Source organism: Silurus aristotelis, assembly GCF_946808225.1.
Source record: "Silurus aristotelis genome assembly, chromosome: 6".
NCBI classification, from domain to species: domain Eukaryota; kingdom Metazoa; phylum Chordata; class Actinopteri; order Siluriformes; family Siluridae; genus Silurus; species Silurus aristotelis.
The window spans coordinates 33,559,211-33,579,210 of NC_139579.1; the positions used below are offsets into that span (position 1 = coordinate 33,559,211).

General features: G+C 38.5%; 2 protein-coding genes across 9 annotated transcripts in view; one reads left to right on the forward strand and one right to left on the reverse strand.

The window, feature by feature from the left end:
* fam98a (family with sequence similarity 98 member A) overlaps positions 1-5,001 on the forward strand; it is a 16,345-nt gene extending 11,344 nt beyond the window's left edge. The window contains exons 5-8 of the mRNA XM_083544712.1: positions 512-592; positions 752-868; positions 3,433-3,600; positions 3,703-5,001. Of these exons, the coding sequence (XP_083400838.1) occupies positions 512-592; positions 752-868; positions 3,433-3,600; positions 3,703-4,437 (1,101 nt within the window). The 3' untranslated portion in view covers positions 4,438-5,001. The remainder of the gene's footprint in view (positions 1-511; positions 593-751; positions 869-3,432; positions 3,601-3,702) is intronic.
* Positions 5,002-8,560: 3,559 nt separating this feature from the next.
* Positions 8,561-20,000, reverse strand: part of rasgrp3 (RAS guanyl releasing protein 3 (calcium and DAG-regulated)) — a 24,773-nt gene continuing 13,333 nt past the window's right edge. The window contains exons 10-15 of one of the 8 annotated variants that reach the window (XR_014534096.1): positions 16,092-16,239; positions 15,262-15,298; positions 12,871-13,014; positions 12,414-12,784; positions 9,720-10,502; positions 8,561-9,567 (exon numbers count right to left, since the gene is read on the reverse strand). Coding sequence is in view for 1 of the 8 variants with exons in the window: in XM_083544683.1 (XP_083400809.1) it covers positions 10,494-10,502; positions 12,414-12,784; positions 12,871-13,014; positions 15,262-15,298; positions 16,092-16,239 (709 nt within the window). In the remaining 7 variants the exon portion in view is untranslated. Of the gene's footprint in view, positions 10,503-12,413; positions 12,785-12,870; positions 13,015-15,261; positions 15,299-16,091; positions 16,240-20,000 lie in introns of all 8 variants that reach the window. The other 7 variants (XR_014534097.1, XR_014534098.1, XR_014534099.1 and 4 more) reach the window with 7 other exon arrangements.

Genomic DNA, 20,000 nt, shown 5'->3' on the forward strand with positions numbered 1-20,000 from the left:
CACACACTCACTCACACACTCACACACACATCCCCCCACATTCACTCACTCTCACTCTCACACACTCACTCACACACACTCACACACGCACTCACTCACACTCACTCACACACACACACACACACACACACACACCACCAGCGGTACCACTGTAGTTGACACGGTCTGCAATATATGTTTTTTGTTGTTAATGCTGTGATATTTTATCAGTTTTAAATGAACTGTATTTGTTTGTTTTTTGAAGTTTCACCACTGAAACTGAAATGTATTATATTTTTATTTATTTATTACATTTTCTTTTGATAAATTTAAATGTTAAATATCTAAAAATCTTCCTGTAATTTTTATTTAAAGCTTTTATTAATTGTTTTATGTTTTTTATAGTTTATTTTATTGAATTTTCTTTACATTTTAGTAAAAGTTTAGTCCTTTAACGAAATGTTTTTGTGAATTATTATCTAATGTTTTAGTGAAATGTTTATTTAAATTATGTGTGTGTGTGTGTTCTCAGCTGAAGGAAGCGTTCTCTAAAGTTCCTCCTCGTCACGTCGGTGGGCCTTTAATGATAAAAACCCTCGGCCCTTTACACTGGGTATGTTTAACCTGGGGGGGTGGGGTGGGGGATGTAATTAACCTAAATGTCATTTTATTTGAATATAATTTTCTGTATTTGATTAATTTTGTTGTATTTTGTTGATTATATCCGTCTGATTGCATGGTGTTAATTGACTCTGTTCTCTTTTTTCCGCAGGAGAAAATCGAAGCGATTAACCAGGCTCTGGTGAACGAGTACGAGGTGCGGAGGAAAATGTTACTGAAGCGTCTAGACGTTACTGTTCAGTCTTTCGGCTGGTCAGACAGAGCCAAGGTGAGTTCACGCTCGGAGTCTCGGGCATTTCCGCTCTCAAATTTACTTCTGCACTGGTGAATCGTGAGAATCCCTTTAATACACTTTTTAGGAAACTGAACTGGTCCCAATGTAACTGTAAGATTTGGATTATTCTCAGATTAAAGAAAAAACAGAAACATCCTTCTTAAATGATGAAGTAGATTTTACCCCCAAGGACTGACAATGAAACACTTGACTTTTATTTCACAACTTGTACACGTGTGCGTCAAATCACATCACATAAAGAAAAAAAAAAAACAACGTCGTCTTCTTCTTCTTCTTCTTTCGGCTGCTTCCATTAGGAGTCACCACAGCGGATCATCCGTCTCCACACCCCTCTGTCCTCTACATCTGCCTCTTTTACACCAACTACCTGCATGTCTTCCCTCACCACATCCATAAACCTCCTCCTTGTTCCTCCTCTTCTCTCAGCCTGGCTTCCACTACTTTTTCCCATAACTTCATGGTGATCTGATCAACTTTATTCCCCTGTAGTTACTGCAGGTCTGCACATCTCCCTTATTCTTAAAGACCCTTTTTCCTGGCTTTCACCTCGTCCCTCTTTACCTGCTGCTGCATCTCCTTGTTCTCCTGCCTACTTTTCTCATCACTCTGTCGATCCCACTTCTGTTACTCCAACCTCTTTCTCCTTCTGCTCTCCTGCACTTCCTCATTCCACCACGTCTCTTTTTCTTCTATTCTATTTCCAGATGTCACACCAAGAACCTTTCCATCTGTCTCCCTCATCACTTCTGCAGTAGTTCCACAATCATCCAGCACCTCTTCACCACCACTGAGCTCCTGTCTGACCTCTTCCCTGAACCTCACACTACACTCTTCCTCCTTCAGTTTCCACCATCTTATTCTTCTTTCAGTCCTCACTCTCCTCCTCTTCTTCTTCACCTCCAAAACCATCCTACAGACCACCATCCGATGCTGTCTAGCTACACTGTCCCCCGCCAACACCTTACAGTCTCCAATCTCCTTCAGGTTGCATCTCCTACACAGAAGATAATCCACCTGTGTGCACCTTCCTCCACTCTTATACGTTACCCTGTGATCCTCCTTCTTCTTAAAATACGTGTTCACCACTGCCATTTCCATCCTTTTAGCAAAATCTACCACCATCTGCCCTTCCACATTCCTCTCCTTAAAACCACACCTACCATCACCTCCTCATCACCTCTGTTCCCTTCACCTACATGCCCATTAAAGTCTGCACCAATCACCAATCTTTCATTCCTACGTTCACCTTCTACCACTTCATCTAACTCTCTTCACCTCCACTACACTCTTACTGTACTCTTCCTTCAGAATCCCCCTACACCATTTCTCTTTCCATCCACACCATGATAGAACAGAGTCCTGTTTTCTCAATTGTCCTTTAAAAAAAATCCTTATTGTTTGAATCATTTTATAATAAATTGGGAGGTTGTTAAATAAATAAAAAAAGAATTGGGAAACTGACGCTCGCAGTAAATGACAATAAATCGATCTTTTTAACAAAATACCACTAAGTGAAATATATAAATAAATATAAACGAGATCATTGTAGATTTTACCCCCTGAGAAACAGCCCATACTGTATCCCTTCTCCAGGTGCACTCAGACAGACAGTGTATTCTCTCTTCTTTTATTTCCTTGATGGTAGTTTGGTTGCAGCCGACACATTAAACAACACAAACACACAATGCAAACACAAATGAAAGTCTTAAACAATTAGTTTTATTGGTAAGAGTTTTATACCGAGTGCCAGAAGGGGAAGTGGAACTCATGATCTAACAGAATGCTCTGGGCTTTACTCGAAACCTGTCTATGATATAAGTGGGCCATAGTCATCTGCTTCTCACTTACATTTTACTTACAATAATCTCAAAACAATCTTTGGTTTTCACAGAATTTAACCAGTACGGCAATGAAAAAGAAAACAGAGACTTAATGTCTGATCTGTAGAACCTGCACACATCAGTGTTTTATCCACATGAAATGATCTCAGTTTCTGCAAACAATACAATCGTTTCTTTCCCTCTTACACAAAACATCAGTATTTGGAGTAAAACATCATTTATTATCCAAAACGGTACCAAAATACGTGTAATTGTGATTGGTAACTCTATTGAACACGTTTCCATTGTTCTAGGTTCCAGTGGCAGCGTGTTTTACTCACGTCTATCACACGCTTGACATGGTTCTGTGAGGTTTGCGTGCAGCTGCTCAACACGACTTTGCCGACTTTTGTGCGCCATGCACTCGCTGACTCAGCTCTGACTTTACATGGTCTTCGGCTTTGTGGCTGACTTGCTGCCGTTCAACGCTTTCACTTTCAAATAACACCACATACAGCTGAATCTCTGGCTTGAACTTTTACCAATACCAGGCTTGAACTCACAAAGCACTTCAGAACGCCCCTATTTTTTACATGTTTTTAACTGCAATCTGTATGATGAGGTGCTTATGCACCTGTGGCAGTGGGTTTAAATATAACACCTGTATTCAATAATTAAGGGGTGTGTCCCAATACTTTTGTCCATTTCCTTTCCTAGAGTCATACTGAGAAGTTGGCCAAAGTGTATCAGCCCCTGCGTTCATCGCTCAGCTTAAAAAGCAAAGTGTGTGTCGCTCACCTTCTCGCTGCCAGAGAAGATTTATCCAAAATCCTGCGCACCAGCAGTGGCCAGACTCGAGAAAAAACCTCGTGCGCCATCAACAAGGTCAATAACCACATTCAGCATTTATACGCTTATATAATAGTGCAGGTTTTCATTAACACACTTGATCTAATTAATATTCTATCCTGACTCCGATTCCCACAGGTGCTGATGGGTCGTGTTCCAGATCGTGGTGGAAGACCGAACGAAATCGAGCCTCCTCCTCCGGAGATGCCAACATGGCAAAAACGGCAAGATGGACCAACAGTAGGCGGCGGAGGGCGAGGGGGAGGCAGGGGTGGCTACGATCAGCACCGAGGAGGAGGTGGAAGAGGGGATAGAGGGGGTAAAGTACAAGGAGGCTGGTCAGATGGTGGAAATCAGGGTCAATATCAAGATGGAGGAAGAGGAGGCTACCGTGGAGGATACCATGGTGGGCAACAAGGAGGTCCAGGATATCAAGGGGGGCACCAAGGTCAAGGATACCAAGGTGGTGGGGGGCATCAAGGGCAAGGATACCAAGGCAGAGGTGGTGGGCAAGGATTTCAAAGTGTAGGGTACCAAGGAGGTCAACAGGGGCAAGGGTACCAAGGTGGTGGAGGGTATCAGTCTAGTAGCCAAGGGCAGGGATACTCTGGTGGAGGTTACCAAGGTGGGCAACAAGGGCAAGAAGTTGGTAACAAAGGTCACTACCAAGATGGAGGTCGACAGCAGGAACGAGGTGGCGGTAGAGGTAGTCGTGGAGGGAGAGGACGAGGAGGACGGGGAGGGCAAAGTGGAGGCTGGGGTGGTAGAGGGGGGCAAAATTTTAATCAAGGAGGGCAGTTTGAGCAGTTCTTCCAACATGGCGGCCATCAGTATAACCAGGCAGGGTTCGGTCAGGGGTTTTACTCCAGCTGAGTTAACGAGATCATCAGGAAATTAACCCTGAAACAAGAGTCGCTTTCAGATCTTACAAAGATGGACGGCTTTGTTGTATTTTTGAGAATGAGACTCGTTATAAAGAACCAGCGGTTGCTTTGTTCTTCTGCTAACAGATAAGCTAATTGCCTAAGTCCAGTGTTCTGTAAGACCTTTGGGACGTGTAAGACTCGGATACGATTTTTTTTGTTTTTCAACAAAGCCTTAACTTTACCCCAAAAATAAGTATCGTTATTTATTGCCAGCACTTGACAAATGATTTTGTTCCAAACTGTTTATCGCACTAAAACTCATTACAACTCACTAGAACTCATCAGACTTCCGAGGTTACTTGACGTTTAAACTGACCGCATTGTAAAGTTTTTTTTTTTCTTTAAACATTTGTTTACAAAAATTGGATGACAACTCGAGGCGGTGAGATGTTTCATCATCCAATACGGTTTGTGTGGAGAAAAAAATGGTTTTGGTTTAAGTTCACAATTCAGTTTGTTGCTTTTGAAAAAGATTGTGTGAAGACTGACAGCAATAAAGCAAAGTATGGTATGTGTGTGTCTTTTATATATGTGAGATTTATTTATGTTGATTGAACTATTCCGCCTGCTGAGAAGAAATCATCTACATAACATGATGCAGCCACCAGCATGCTTCACCATAGAGATGGAATTAGTACCTGCTTGTTGCCTGGGTATTGCTTGAAATTCAGCCCACTGTATGTGCATAAATGTTTCTTTAATTATTGCTAATATTTTTTCACTTACAACTATGTTTTTTTCTATACAAGCTGTAATCTTAAACTATCTATCTAATGAGTAGACCCTCCTTGTGTCATCAAAACATCTCAATCTGTTGACGCCTGGACGTCACAAGACGTCTGAAAGGTGCGCTTTGGTATCTGGCACCAAAACATAAACGGCAGATCCTCTGTATTAGAAATAAGTTTATTAGAGGGACAGTGCATGTAGGACTTTTTAGAGACATAATGAGATTGAGATGGTTTGGACATGTGCAGAGGAGGGACATGTGGTATATCAGTAGGAGAATGCTGAGGATGGAGACACCAGGAAGGAGGAAAAGAGGAAGACCAAGGAGGAGGTTTATGGATGTGGTGAAGGAAGACATGCAAGTAGTTGTTGTGAAAGAGGCAGATGTAGACGACAGGGGGTGAAGACGGATGATCTGCTGTGGTGCCCCCTAATGGGAAAAGCCGAAAGAAGTAGTAACTGATCTACCTCTGTAGCGTACAGCAGTGGTTCCCAACCTTTTTTGCACCATTGATCGGTTTAATGTGGGACAATATTTTTTTGGACCAGCCTTTAATGTGTGGTGAATAAATACAACCAAATAAAATGATACGACCATAAAAACTGGTATTTTATAAATCTAATAATAATCGTGAATCCATGTGGGTTTTTTTGTTAATTTTTCTCTCTTGGGGGTTTGAATTAAGCAGTAATGTATTATGTGTTAGCGGCCGGAGCTCCTTTAAGAAGGTAGTGGATGGAGGTAAGTCGTGTGACCGGAGCTCCTTTAAGAAGGTAGTGGATGGAGGTAAGTCGTGTGACCAGAGCTCCTTTAAGAAGGTAGTGGATGAAGGTAAGACGTGTTACCGGAGCCCCTTTAAGAAGGTAGTGGATGGAGGTAAGTCATGTGACCGGAGCCCCTTTAAGAAGGTAGTGGATGGAGGTAAGTCGTGTGACCGGAGCCCCTTCGAAGAAGGTAGTGGATGGAGGTAAGGCGTGTGACCGGAGCCCCTTTTAAGAAGGTAGTGGATGGAGGTAAGGCTTGTGACCGGAGCTCCTTTAAGAAGGTAGTGGATGGAGGTGAGTCGTGTGACCGGAGCGCCTTTAAGAAGGTAGTGGATGGAGGTAAGTCGTGTGACCGAGGCATCATGACCCGCATCAAGAGTCATAGACAGATGTGGAGGAGAAATTCCGGGAATTTTCGACAATAAAACATTGTTCAGAATCAGATCATAAATAAAACAGAAATAATGTAAGTTATGTCTTCTTTCTGTGCGGCCCCCCGGTACCAACTGACCCACGGCCCGGTGCATAGCATTGTAGTGCATTTTACTGTACTAGTGTGTGTATAGTGTAGTCTAGTAAATAACTGTAGATAATACAGCTACACTAGTGTTCAGTATATTAGAAGAGATAGGTGTTTCCATCCATGCTGATGTACTGCACATGTATGATGTTATATTGAGTTGAAATAGAATAGAATCCAGAAGCTCAGACCTCAGCTCTGGAGTTTGATGGAATGACACAAAGTGCACATCCATGTTTTTCTTGACCTCCCCAACCTCCAGTGTGAGTTTGGTGAGAATCTGAGAATGCTTTTTTTTTTTTTTTTTTTTTTTTTTTTACAAAACACAAATTCTTACCGTTACTTTGGGTGAAAAAAAGTAACATCCTCAGATCTTTACTAATTTTACACTGTAGATTTGGGAGGTCAAGAAAAACCCATGAGAGCACTTAGTTTCATCCTAACACACTCCAAAGTTGAGTTATGTTAGATTAGATTATTAATATATAGAGTATATTAGCTGTATATTATAGCATAGTTATGAGTACAGTAACTAATATATCTAGGGGTTAAAGGTAGAACAGTGTAGTGCAGTACAGCACAGAAAAGATACTGTACTCAATATATCGTTTTATAAGTGCAGTTTTGTAACATATAGCAGATAAAATAACTGTAGTACAGTGTGTAAATTAAGTTTTTGTGACAGGACAGAACTAAGTGCACCCCTGTGCTCGTATTGATTGTTGTAACATGAGTAAATTTTGTAAAAATCTTAGATTGTTACATATTTGCCCTCAAAATATCACAAAGGCCCCAAAGGCCATCTTACTATATTTTTTTGGGGAAAAAATCGGATGTTTTCAGATCAACACCAAATTCACACTGTACATTAAGGAGGTTTACAGTTTTTTAAACTGGAAACGTGTGTGTGTGTGTGTGTGTGTGTGTAAATGTGTGTGTGTAAATGTGTGTGTGTAAATGTGTGTGTGTGTGTGTGTGTGTGTGTGTGTGTGTGTGTGTGTGTGTGTGTGTGTGTGTGTGTTTTGTGAGTCCACCTGAATATGCAGGTGATGTGAGGGCAGATGGACTTTGAAAAGTCTCAGCGTTGCCATGACAACTGATGAACTCCATCATTCAATGCTTAGCAACAGTGAGCAGAAAAACATCTGTCCTGAAACAGTGACAATGGAGCTTTGATGATAAAAGCAGCTTCACCCTCTTTCTCTCTTTCTCACACACACACACACACACACACACACACACACACACACACACACACACACACACACACACACACACACACACACACACACTGTACTGAACAGCAGAGTGAAAATTCAATCCACTTTACTTAATTTTCTTCTTTTTTTCTCTTCTGAAAGATCACTTTTATCTTATTATGAAACATCCTGATGTGCGTGGCCTCTTCCAGGGAAACCCCACCCCTTTTTAATTCCACTGATTGGTTTGATGTAGGTGAAATATGAATATGCATTCTTAGGAAATCTGTTCTCTATCACTCCATGTTCTGGTGATCTTACCATCACACTTCCTGTCAATGTAGCATGAAGGGAAGGAAAGGAAATAATCATACCAGAATAATATAATCCTTCAAATGAGTTTAAAATTATAGAAATAATATCAAAATATAAATATAAAATATGAATATAAATTATATAAATATTTCACAACGGCCCCGGAAACGGTAACATATTATTATTATACATGATTTAGTTATTTTAGTCTAGAAGGAGAGTTGGAACATTTTTATTAATTTGTATTGAACAACATATTTGTTGCTTTACTTTAATCATATAATTGTTTTTAACTTAATAATCTATTATTATATAAATTATATTACATACAATAATGTATAATTATATAGATTTATTGTATGATCCTATCACAACCATAACCTTTTTTTTTCATGTAAACTTTGCACCAACATAATTTTTTTAAATAAATATACTGTAAATACTCTGCACTATTATTATTATTTTATAATAAAAGGAAAATAAAATCATTTTTGAATGTTATATAAACAGCGTATTTCAGTAGAAGAGCACCGAGACCTCAGTTATAATAATGTATTTATTTCAATAAAGAAACTAAACATATATAATAAAATATCTGTATTTATGTTTATGATGTATACAACGTGTATAAGAGTGAATCTGTCCATCACCTCACCCTGATAAAGCGCTTGTCTTTTATTTATCAGCGATGCGTACCTTTCTCTCGAGTGATGAGATCCGGCTCAAAAATCCGTAGTGTTTTTTCCTTCTTTATGATATCATCAACATGCTAACGTCAACGCTCTCTCTCTCTCTCTCTCTCTCTCTCTCTCTCTCTCTCTCTCTCTTCTTAGCTCTCCCTCCCTCAAACAATAATTGACTAATAATAATTATATTTCATTAAAGATATGAACTACATAACAATGTATCATTACAACCTTCTGGATCCTAGCATAAAACAATCATGAAAATACCACAACTTATACTTAACTAGGATAACCTAGCATGAAGTATCATGAACTAGCATGAAAATAACTTTAGACTAGCATTAGACTAGCCTGAACTAGCACAAATTAGCATGAAACTAACATGGTCTGTCAAAAACTTATGTAATATATCATGAACTAGCATGGAAAAAAAAACAAAGTAGCATAAACCTGTCATGATGTGCATCCATGAAACTAGCATGAATCTTTAAACCCCTTCATCACGTTCCTCTGAATTCTCATTCAATTTATAAAAATCTCATGTAGTGTTTATAACTCTGAAAATTACACAGACCAAAAACCCAGATGTTTGTACACACGTCCCTTATGTGTTTTCTCAAGAACACACACACACACACACAGACACACACACACACACACACACACACACACACACAAAATTCCAGGATTAGCATGCTGTTCTTTTGCTAGCTTTGTAAGATAAATAAAACGATAAAATAATCGTTGATATCAGGAGTGGACAAATCAGTGAACCCAGAAGCTCAACTCACCGGTATGCACCTGTACACACCTGCACACATCTGTACACATCTGCACATCCATCTGTACACATCTGTACACACCTGCACATATATCTGTTTACATCTATGCAAACCTGCCCCTACATCTATACACATTTACCAGTACACATCTGTACACACCTAAATATACATCTGTACACACATCTGTAGATACATGTACACATCTGTACACACCTACACACATCTGTACACACCTGCACACATCTGCACATATATCTGTACACAGCTGTATACACCTGAACACATCTGCACACATCTGGGAATAAACATTTCCGTACATAAAGATTTACCGTCTCACTCTCTCTCTCTCTCTCTCTCCCCCTCTCTCTCCCTCTCTCTCTGCCCTAATTAATATTCATTAACACCTTGCAACCAATCATACCGCAGATATCCATCAGCCACTGCAGGCTTCCTTCAGACCTAATTGAGTAACAAAAAGTTACTCTTTATTTGAGTAAAATAAAGTCGTGACCTCCGTCTGATCTGTTCTTCTTCCTTTCAGCACTCACGCTGTTAATAAGCGTATGATTTGTCCACTCCTGAATAAAAAAAACATCCTGAGAAATATTTTTCCTCCAAAAATATGTAACGTGGTCCAACAGGAACCCTCCGCTGAAAGTTTCTTCCTGAGTTCCTTGATTCTGCTCCCAGTCATCTGGCTTTACATGAAAAGTAAATGATGATGATGATGATGATGATGATGGAATCCTATGTAGAGGACTATCACTGTATTGTGTAATGGTATTTGATCTCTTCCTTCACAGCATCAGCACCCGATCGCTCGTTAACGCCCGGCGCCTGGTGCAGCAGCTGCGGCATCTCGTCCTCCGTATCCGCCTCCTTCTTTATTGGTGGGGTCACTCGGTGGGTCTGAAGCATCCCAACACATCCCCTAGAGAGGAGAGCATTGTGGGCCGCGGAGCTGAAGATCTCCCCCGCGTCCTGACCTGACGCCCTGAGCTGCCAAGTCAGCTGATCTGAAATAACAACAAAGATAAATGAACAAATGTACAGCATTTACGGCATACGCCCTTATCCAGAGCGAGGTACATTTTATCTCATTCACTCAACTGCACAGCTATGGGGTTAAGGGTCATGCTTGGGGGCCCCAAGGAGTGGCAGCTTCGTGTGGCTGGGATTCGAACTCAAGACCTTCAGATCCAATGTTCAATGCCTTAACCACTAAGCTCCCTCATGTTTCGTTATAAAACTTGTATGAAACGAGTCGCTGGAGACTGAAAAGGTGTGGCCTAATATTCTAATGAACTGGCTGAGACATGACTCATCGTTAAATGGTGAAGAAAATCATGGATGGATGGAACAGAGTTGAAGCGTCTCAGAAAATGCTGCAGATCAGATCCTTTACACCCTGAGCCTGATTTCTGTACATCTAACGACGACAAAACACTGATTCAATTTTATTCATGGTGAAATTATTACCTTTATTCAGTGTCTTGTGGCTTCAACTGTCAGAGCGAAATAAATAAATAAATCAATCAATCAATAAATGATGTATATTAAGAGTGTGTGCTGGATCAGGTGCTATTCTACAGTCTGCGTGGAAGCAGTTTGTATGTAGTGGACCAGTGGTGTCCACAAAGGGCCAGTGTGGGTGCAGGTTTTTATTCCAGCAGGTCAACACCATTCTACCTGTTTACATCGAATGACTTTCATTTTCGATGACTATCAGGTGTTCCCTTTATTGGTTGGAATCAAACCTGCACCCACACCGGCCCTTTGTGAAAAAGATTGGACACCACTGTAGTAGACGGAGTTTGACCTCCTTAACCTTGTTATGAAGCGATCAGATGTTCAGGTCGTCTGCTCCTAAAATAACCCGTTTAAGCAGCAGCAGCTTGTCAAAGCTGTTCAATATTAACGCTCCCCACCGTTCTCTTCACTGGTCGAGATAATCTCCTGCCGGGAATGGAGAGACCAGCACCCATAATGCACTCTGGTTTCCACGGCGATGCAAAAGGCACGGAATTGAGAGCAGGATGTTTTGGGACCTTGAGCACAGCAACACTGCCAGAGATAAAAATCCACTGAAAGAACTGGATCAGCCTGAGATCAAACAAACCTGGTGTTTTCCACTAAAACGCAAACGAGAGAACAACTTGACATCGACTGCCGGAAGTGAACATGAGGAGCTTGAGTTATGGAGCACCATTCACCATAATGATATCAAAATAACGCTTCATTTTCATATAAATACGCATCTACTATAGATCATATTCCTATTATAGAACATTTTCATTTAAATAAGAGAAAGAGATCGACATCTGTGCAGCATCTCCACAAATAATGAAGCTGTTGGAGTTGAACTTTTTCTTTCCCATTCAACACTCTTCTGGGAAGATGTTCTACTAGATTTGGCGAATTCAGCTACAAGGATGTTAGTAGTCAGGTACTGATGTTGGTGAGAAGGTGAGAAGACCTGGGGTGCAGTCAGCGTTCACATTAAATGCATTTGTATTGTAGAAGATCTTCATGGAGCTGGCTTTGTACACAGGGGCATCGTCATGCTGGAACAGGTTTTGGTCCCCTATTCCAAGTGAAGGCAATATTTCATGCTCCTGCATCCAAAGACGTCTGATACAAATGTGTCTATAACAGTTTGAGGAAGAACCACATCAGGGTGGAAAAAATGCCCATAAAGTATAACTAAATGTAAAACTCCTCCATGGAGATCAGTGAAGAAATTAGGAAATATCATCAATATCTGTCTCACTCTGGATAAAACTCTAGCTGTAGGTTGTGTATCTGCTCTACTGTATCACACCTTCAACTTTCAGCCGTTCACAAACACTGACCGGTGTGTAAATTAGAATAAATACTGGTAGAGATCTTTCCAGACTGTTCTGTCTTTTATGGTTTGAGGATCTCACCTTGCTGTCATGGGTGTAATGGTGATGAAGTGGTGGAACTCCATTTCTTTGCTCCTCCTCAGGTTGTTTGTGTGTCTCTCTCCTCTCAGGGCCGCTCGTCTCGTTCTCGTCCCAGCGAGCAAAGCCTTTGTTTTTAGAGTTTTTGCGATGTGGTCTGCACCTCATCTTAGGGAAGGTGTGTGATCCGGATCCGGATTCACTCCAGGTGTTATCGGGCCACAGAGGGTCGGTCTGAGTGGCCTGACTGGTCGTGGCTCTCTGGAAGCGAACGGAGATCCTCTGAGCAGAGCCCGTCATCAGGGTGATGGATTTGCGTTCTAAATCAGAACCTGAAGGTGACACGGTGGGAAACTCGAACACCTCGTCTTCATCTGGAGAAGAAATTCGTATGATTTAAGAGATGAGGCCAAGAGAAGGTGAGGTCATGAGAAGGGGTTAACTGGTGATAATGGTGTACCTTTCGAGGTGGGCAGCGTGGGGCTGCTGGGTAACGAGCTGTGAGCTCCGGGGGAGACGCTGCACAGCGAGGTGGAGCGAGGAAGTCTCCGACACGCCAACACCAACAACTCACGACACTGTTTATGACAATTAACACCACAATCTGCAAAGGAACACATTTATTTATCAAACATCAGGCTGTGAGTGGTGTGTACCTTCATGTTCAGCAGCCAATCAGAAACTCTGAGCATTTTAAAAAAAAAACACATGATGCAGTCACAGGACAATCTGTGATCTTTTCCAACACTGAGTGACTGGGTGAAGTGCAGATCCTGAAGAGGAATATGTCCCTAAAAGTGTTTCATTTCTTCGACACCACAGCACAGACATGGCAGATCCCATTGTTACTTAGTTATAGCAGCTATAAACACTCCTTCTCTCACCAGACACACTTTATTCCCCCAAAGAACACAGAGCATTTAGTTGAGCAGAAATAGAGACGTTCAGTAAAATGTCACTCCAGTAAAAATAAAAGTGTCTCTTTAAACTTTCACTTTTTCACAAAAGTTTTTGCCCTCAAATGTACTTAAGTAGTGATTTATTATAACTCTAATGTTCCTATGATCATTTTTATCACAAGATTCTTTTCTTAATCACCTCAGTTTATGTGGAAAGACTTGAATGTGACTCTCAGCACACTGATCTATTAATAGAATGAGATTAAAGACTCAAACACTGATTGATTTCTAATAAAATGATCATGAACAAAAAAACTTCGTTTCAACTACTTTAATAAAACGTGTAAACGAGGTCACGTGTGAGGTGGGGAGTTCGAGTCTGGAGTTTCTCCATCATTTATTCCTCTCTAAATGTTCTGCTTGATGTTGAACTGATGCTGAACTGTATGTTGGTGATCAGTAGATACACCGAGCGTCGAGCAGAACACGTGTAAAACAGAGCGTGCGCTCGATCCTGATTGGTGACTCGCCGCGTGTTTCACCAGTTACGTTTTTATCCTCGTTAATAAAAAGAAACGACTGATTTCACTAAATGTAGTCGAGTAAAACGATAAAATATTTGTCTTTGAAATGTAGTGAAGTAAAAACCTCCCCAAATGGAAAAACTTCAGTGAAGAACATATACGTGAAAAGCTACTAAAGTACAGTAACGAATTACATTTACTTCCTTACAGTCACACACTGTTTAACATCTCTATAGAAATAAATTACATATCAGTGCAAGTGCATTAATATAAAACTACACTTGGTTGCATTGCCATGGACACGAGCCATAGTCTTGAAGGAGCACTTGAGCATGCCTGACTGCACCACAGCAAACATCAGATCATCAGATCATTTTCCTGCATTATTTTATCTTAGCGACTTTGCTGTATAAATGTACATTGATTATGGCTGTAAAACATAATCATTTTGACTCAAAAACTGTTTATCCAGGCTGCTAAACACATCATTTATATTACAGAATTAGCCATTTCTCAAAACCTTACATAATAGAAAATGTTGAAATTTATTTTTGGAGACAAAAAACTGTTTTGGAAACAAAACCCTATTTAAACCAGTGTCACTGAGCCTCTTTTAGATGCTTTTACTCATTTTATTTTAATTTCATTACATTTTTTTTATGCCGTTTTTAATTACGTAAAAAAAGTTACAAAATCTAAAATGACGGGAAACGAAAAGGTTGTAAAAAGTAAAAATGATGAGAATAAAGTTGAAATATTCTGAGAATAAAGTTGTAGCAAGATTAAAGCGATAATATTTTGAGAAAAATCACAAAATTGTGGGAAACGTTTTGCTGTTTGGATACGGAGGATTTGTTTACATCCTACTTTAGGTTAGAATTAAGCAATAAGAAGTTTTTTGTCTTGTGGTACGGAGTTATTATTAGTAAATGGACACTGCAGTGGTTCTGTAGGAAACTTAATTTATTCTGAAGAAAAAAATCAAACAGACATTGAGGAAATCACCTCTTTTGTGCAGTCTGAAATGGGGCCCAGTGGTCGATGGTCACATCTGCGTTCTATTCGATGTAGAATTTGAATCACCATCTTTTTTGTCAAAACATTCCTACTTTATTCTTATATTGCTACGACTTTAATCTCGTGATCTTAGATTGTTTTTTTAACGTTGCACTAAATCACTGTCGTCATTTCTTTGCTTCTTTCCACCAAAAAAACTACTGTGATGTGCCAAGATAACGAACAAGACGTCTGAGAGCGTGAAATGAGTAAAAGATTCTAGAAATGATCTTTTGGTTAAATGTAATGAAGGATATTTTTACTTGCAGTGTGACTGAAATAAAATACAGGTTCCACAATAAATCTGTAAAATGCTGAAAAAAGTGAATTTATTGCTGTAATAAATGAGTGATGGAAAAAAACTGTGCGTACCTTTGCATTTGTAGCCCTGTTTAATAATCCCCCAGAGCTGAGAGAGAGAGAGAGAGAGAGAGAGAGAGAGAGAGAGAGAGAGAGAGAGAGAGAAAATATTGTACTGATTATAAATACTTCCCTTTCAAATAAAAACTCATTTTAAACAAACGGAACAGTTCAGACAGTGTTTTTATTCCAGAGTAAAACAGACTCTGCTTCAGAAGGTCATTCAGGTCTCCAGGGTGGAATAATTACGGTGTTTGTTCTCTGACTTTGACTGTAATCAAATCATCTGGGCATCTGGTGGTTTTATCATCTGTACATGTTTACATGAGTTTACACACAATTATTATTATTATTATTATTATTATTATTATTATTATTATTATTATTGTGTAACAGTGAACTGTCCAATATAATCCAGTCTGCTGAATAACACATAAATAAATAACTTTCCAAACTATAATTTCATTTAAATCTCTGATCGAATGTGATTAATTGGATGTAGTCTGATGAACCAAGGTGTGAATGTGTTCGGATAGAGTCTGATGAAAAAGGGTGTGGATGTGATTAAATGAAGTCTGATGAGATGTGGTGTGGATTTGATTGGATGGAGACTGATGAGACCCGGTGTGGTTGTGATTGGATGTAGTCTAATAAAACAGGGTGTGGTTGTGATTGGATGTAGTCTAATAAAACAGGGTGTGGTTGTGATTGGATGTAGCCTGATGAGACCCAGTGTGGAAGGGATTAGACTGAGTCTGATAAAACAAGGTGTTTGCGATTAGATGGAGTCTGATAAAGCAGGGTGTGGAAGTGATTGGATAGTCTGATGTTGTGATGCTTACGAATCCAGCGCAGTGTTCACAGAAGGTCGGTTTCAGGTACGTAATTTCCTGGAAGTTGTGAATGAAACCTGGCCCCATTTTACACTGCAGAACAGGATTAGCACGCAGGAAATACGCCATCATCTCATCCTTACTGATCAACCCGTCCCTACACACACACACACACACACACACACACACAAATAAGTAACAAGTGTCTGTATGTATTGCATGTGTGTGTGTGTGTGTGTGTGTGTTGTATGTGTATGTGTGTTTATGTGTGTGTATTATATTGGTATGTGTTTGTGTATTGTATGTGTATGTGTGTGTATTATATGGGTATGTGTTTGTGTATTGTATGTGTATGTGTGTGTATTATATGGGTATGTGTTTGTGTATTGTATGTGTATGTGTGTGTGTTGTATGTGTATGTGTGTGTATTGTATGTGCATGTGTGTGTATTGTATGTGTATGTGTGTGTATTGTATGTGTATGTGTGTATTGTATTTGTATGTGTGTATTGTATGTGTATGTGTGTGTATTGTATGTGTATGTGTGTATTGTATGTTTATGTGTGTGTATTGTATATGTATGTGTCTGTGTATTGTATGTATATGTATGTGTGTATTGTAACTATATGTGTATGTGTTTGTATATTGTATGTTTATGTGTGTGTATTGTAACTTAATGTGTGTGTATTGTATGTGTGTGTGTGTATTTTATATTTATGTGTGTATTGTAACTTTATGTGTGTGTATTGTATGTGTTTGTGTATCGTATGTTTATGTGTGTGTATTGTATGTGTTTGTGTATCATATGTTTATGTGTGTGTATTGTATGTGTTTGTGTATCGTATGTTTATGTGTGTGTATTGTATATGTATGTGTCTGTGTATTGTATGTATTTGTATGTGTGTATTGTAACTTTATGTGAATGTGTTTGTGTATTGTATGTGTTTGTGTATTGTATGTTTATGTGTGTTTATTGTATGTGTATGTGTGTGTATTGTATGTGTATTGTATGTGTTTGTGTGTGTGTATTGTATGTTTATGTGTGTGTATTGTAACTTTGTGTATGTATGTATGTGTGTGTATTGTATGTGTGTGTATTGTATGTGTGTGTATTGTATGTGTATGTGTGTGTATTGTATGTGCATGTGTATGTGTATGTGTGTGTGTGTGTGTGTATTGTATGGGTATGTGTTTGTGTATTGTATGTGTATGTGTGTGTATTGTATGTTTATGTGTGTGTATTGTAACTTTGTGTGTATGTGTGTGTATTGTATGTGTTTGTATATTGTATGTTTATGTGTGTGTATTGTATGTGTATGTGTGTGTATGTGTGTGTGTATTGTATGGGTATGTGTTTGTGTATTGTATGTGTATGTGTGTGTATTGTATGTTTATGTGTGTGTATTGTATGTTTATGTGTGTGTATTGTATGGGTATGTGTTTGTGTATTGTATGGGTATGTGTGTATTGTATGTGTATGTGTGTGTATTGTATGTGTATGTGTGTATTGTATGTGTATGTGTATGTGTGTGTTGTATGTGTATGTGTGTGTGTATTGTATGTGTATGTGTGTATTGTATGTGTATGTGTGTGTATGTGTGTGTGTATTGTATGTGTATGTGTGTGTATTGTATGTTTATGTGTGCGTATTGTATATGTATGTGTCTGTGTATTGTATGTATGTGTATGTGTGTATTGTAACTTTATGTGTGTGTGTATTGTATGGGTATGTGTTTGTGTATTGTATGTGTTTGTGTATTGTATGTGTATGTGTGTGTATTTTATGTTTATGTGTGTGTATTGTAACTTTGTGTATGTGTGTGTGTATTGAATGTGTATGTGTGTATTGTATGTTTATGTGTGTGTATTGTATATGTATGTGTCTGTGTATTGTATGTATATGTATGTGTGTATTGTAACTATATGTGTATGTGTTTGTATATTGTATGTTTATGTGTGTGTATTGTAACTTTATGTGTGTGTATTGTATGTGTGTGTGTATTGTATATTTATGTGTGTGTATTGTAACTTTATGTGTGTGTATTGTATGTGTTTGTGTATCGTATGTTTATGTGTGTGTATTGTATGTGTTTGTGTATTGTATGTTTATGTGTGTGTATTGTATGTGTTTGTGTATCATATGTTTATGTGTGTGTATTGTATATGTATGTGTCTGTGTATTGTATGTATTTGTATGTGTGTATTGTAACTTTATGTGTATGTGTTTGTGTATTGTATGTGTTTGTGTATTGTATGTTTATGTGTGTTTATTGTATGTGTGTGTATTGTATGTGTATGTGTGTGTATTGTATGTGTATGTGTGTGTGTATTGTATGGGTATGTGTTTGTGTATTGTATGTGTGTGTATTGTATGTGTATGTGTGTGTGTATTGTATGTTTATGTGTGTGTATTGTAACTTTGTGTATGTATGTATGTGTGTGTGTATTGTATGTGTGTGTATTGTATGTGTGTGTATTGTATGTGTATGTGTGTGTATTGTATGTGCATGTGTATGTGTATGTGTGTGTGTGTGTGTGTGTGTATTGTATGGGTATGTGTTTGTGTATTGTATGTGTATGTGTGTATATTGTATGTTTATGTGTGTGTATTGTAACTTTGTGTGTATGTGTGTGTATTGTATGTGTTTGTATATTGTATGTTTATGTGTGTGTATTGTATGTGTATGTGTGTGTATGTGTGTGTGTATTGTATGGGTATGTGTTTGTGTATTGTATGTGTATGTGTGTGTATTGTATGTTTATGTGTGTGTATTGTATGTTTATGTGTGTGTATTGTATGGGTATGTGTTTGTGTATTGTATGTGTATGTGTGTATTGTATGTGTATGTGTGTATTGTATGGGTATGTGTTTGTGTATTGTATGTGTATGTGTGTGTATTGTATGTTTATGTGTGTGTATTGTATGGGTATGTGTTTGTGTATTGTATGTGTATGTGTGTATTGTATGTGTATGTGTGTATTGTATGTGTATGTGTGTGTATTGTATGTGTATGTGTATGTGTGTGTGTTGTATGTGTATGTGTGTATTGTATGTGTATGTGTGTATTGTATGTGTATGTGTGTGTATTGTATGTGTATGTGTGTGTGTTGTATGTGTATGTGTATGTGTGTATTGTATGTGTATGTGTGTATTGTATGTGTATGTGTGTATTGTATGTGTATGTGTGTGTATGTGTGTGTGTATTGTATGTGTATGTGTGTGTATTGTATGTGTATGTGTGTGTGTATTGTATGTTTATGTGTGTGTATTGTAACTTTGTGTATGTATGTATGTGTGTGTGTATTGTATGTGTGTGTATTGTATGTGTGTGTATTGTATGTGTATGTGTGTGTATTGTATGTGCATGTGTATGTGTATGTGTGTGTGTGTGTGTGTGTGTATTGTATGGGTATGTGTTTGTGTATTGTATGTGTATGTGTGTGTATTGTATGTTTATGTGTGTGTATTGTAACTTTGTGTGTATGTGTGTGTATTGTATGTGTTTGTATATTGTATGTTTATGTGTGTGTATTGTATGTGTATGTGTGTGTATGTGTGTGTGTATTGTATGGGTATGTGTTTGTGTATTGTATGTGTATGTGTGTGTATTGTATGTTTATGTGTGTGTATTGTATGTTTATGTGTGTGTATTGTATGGGTATGTGTTTGTGTATTGTATGTGTATGTGTGTATTGTATGTGTATGTGTGTGTATTGTATGTTTATGTGTGCGTATTGTATATGTATGTGTCTGTGTATTGTATGTATGTGTATGTGTGTATTGTAACTTTATGTGTGTGTGTATTTTATGGATATGTGTTTGTGTATTGTATGGATATGTGTTTGTGTATTGTATGTGTTTGTGTATTGTATGTGTATGTGTGTGTATTTTATGTTTATGTGTGTGTATATTGTAACT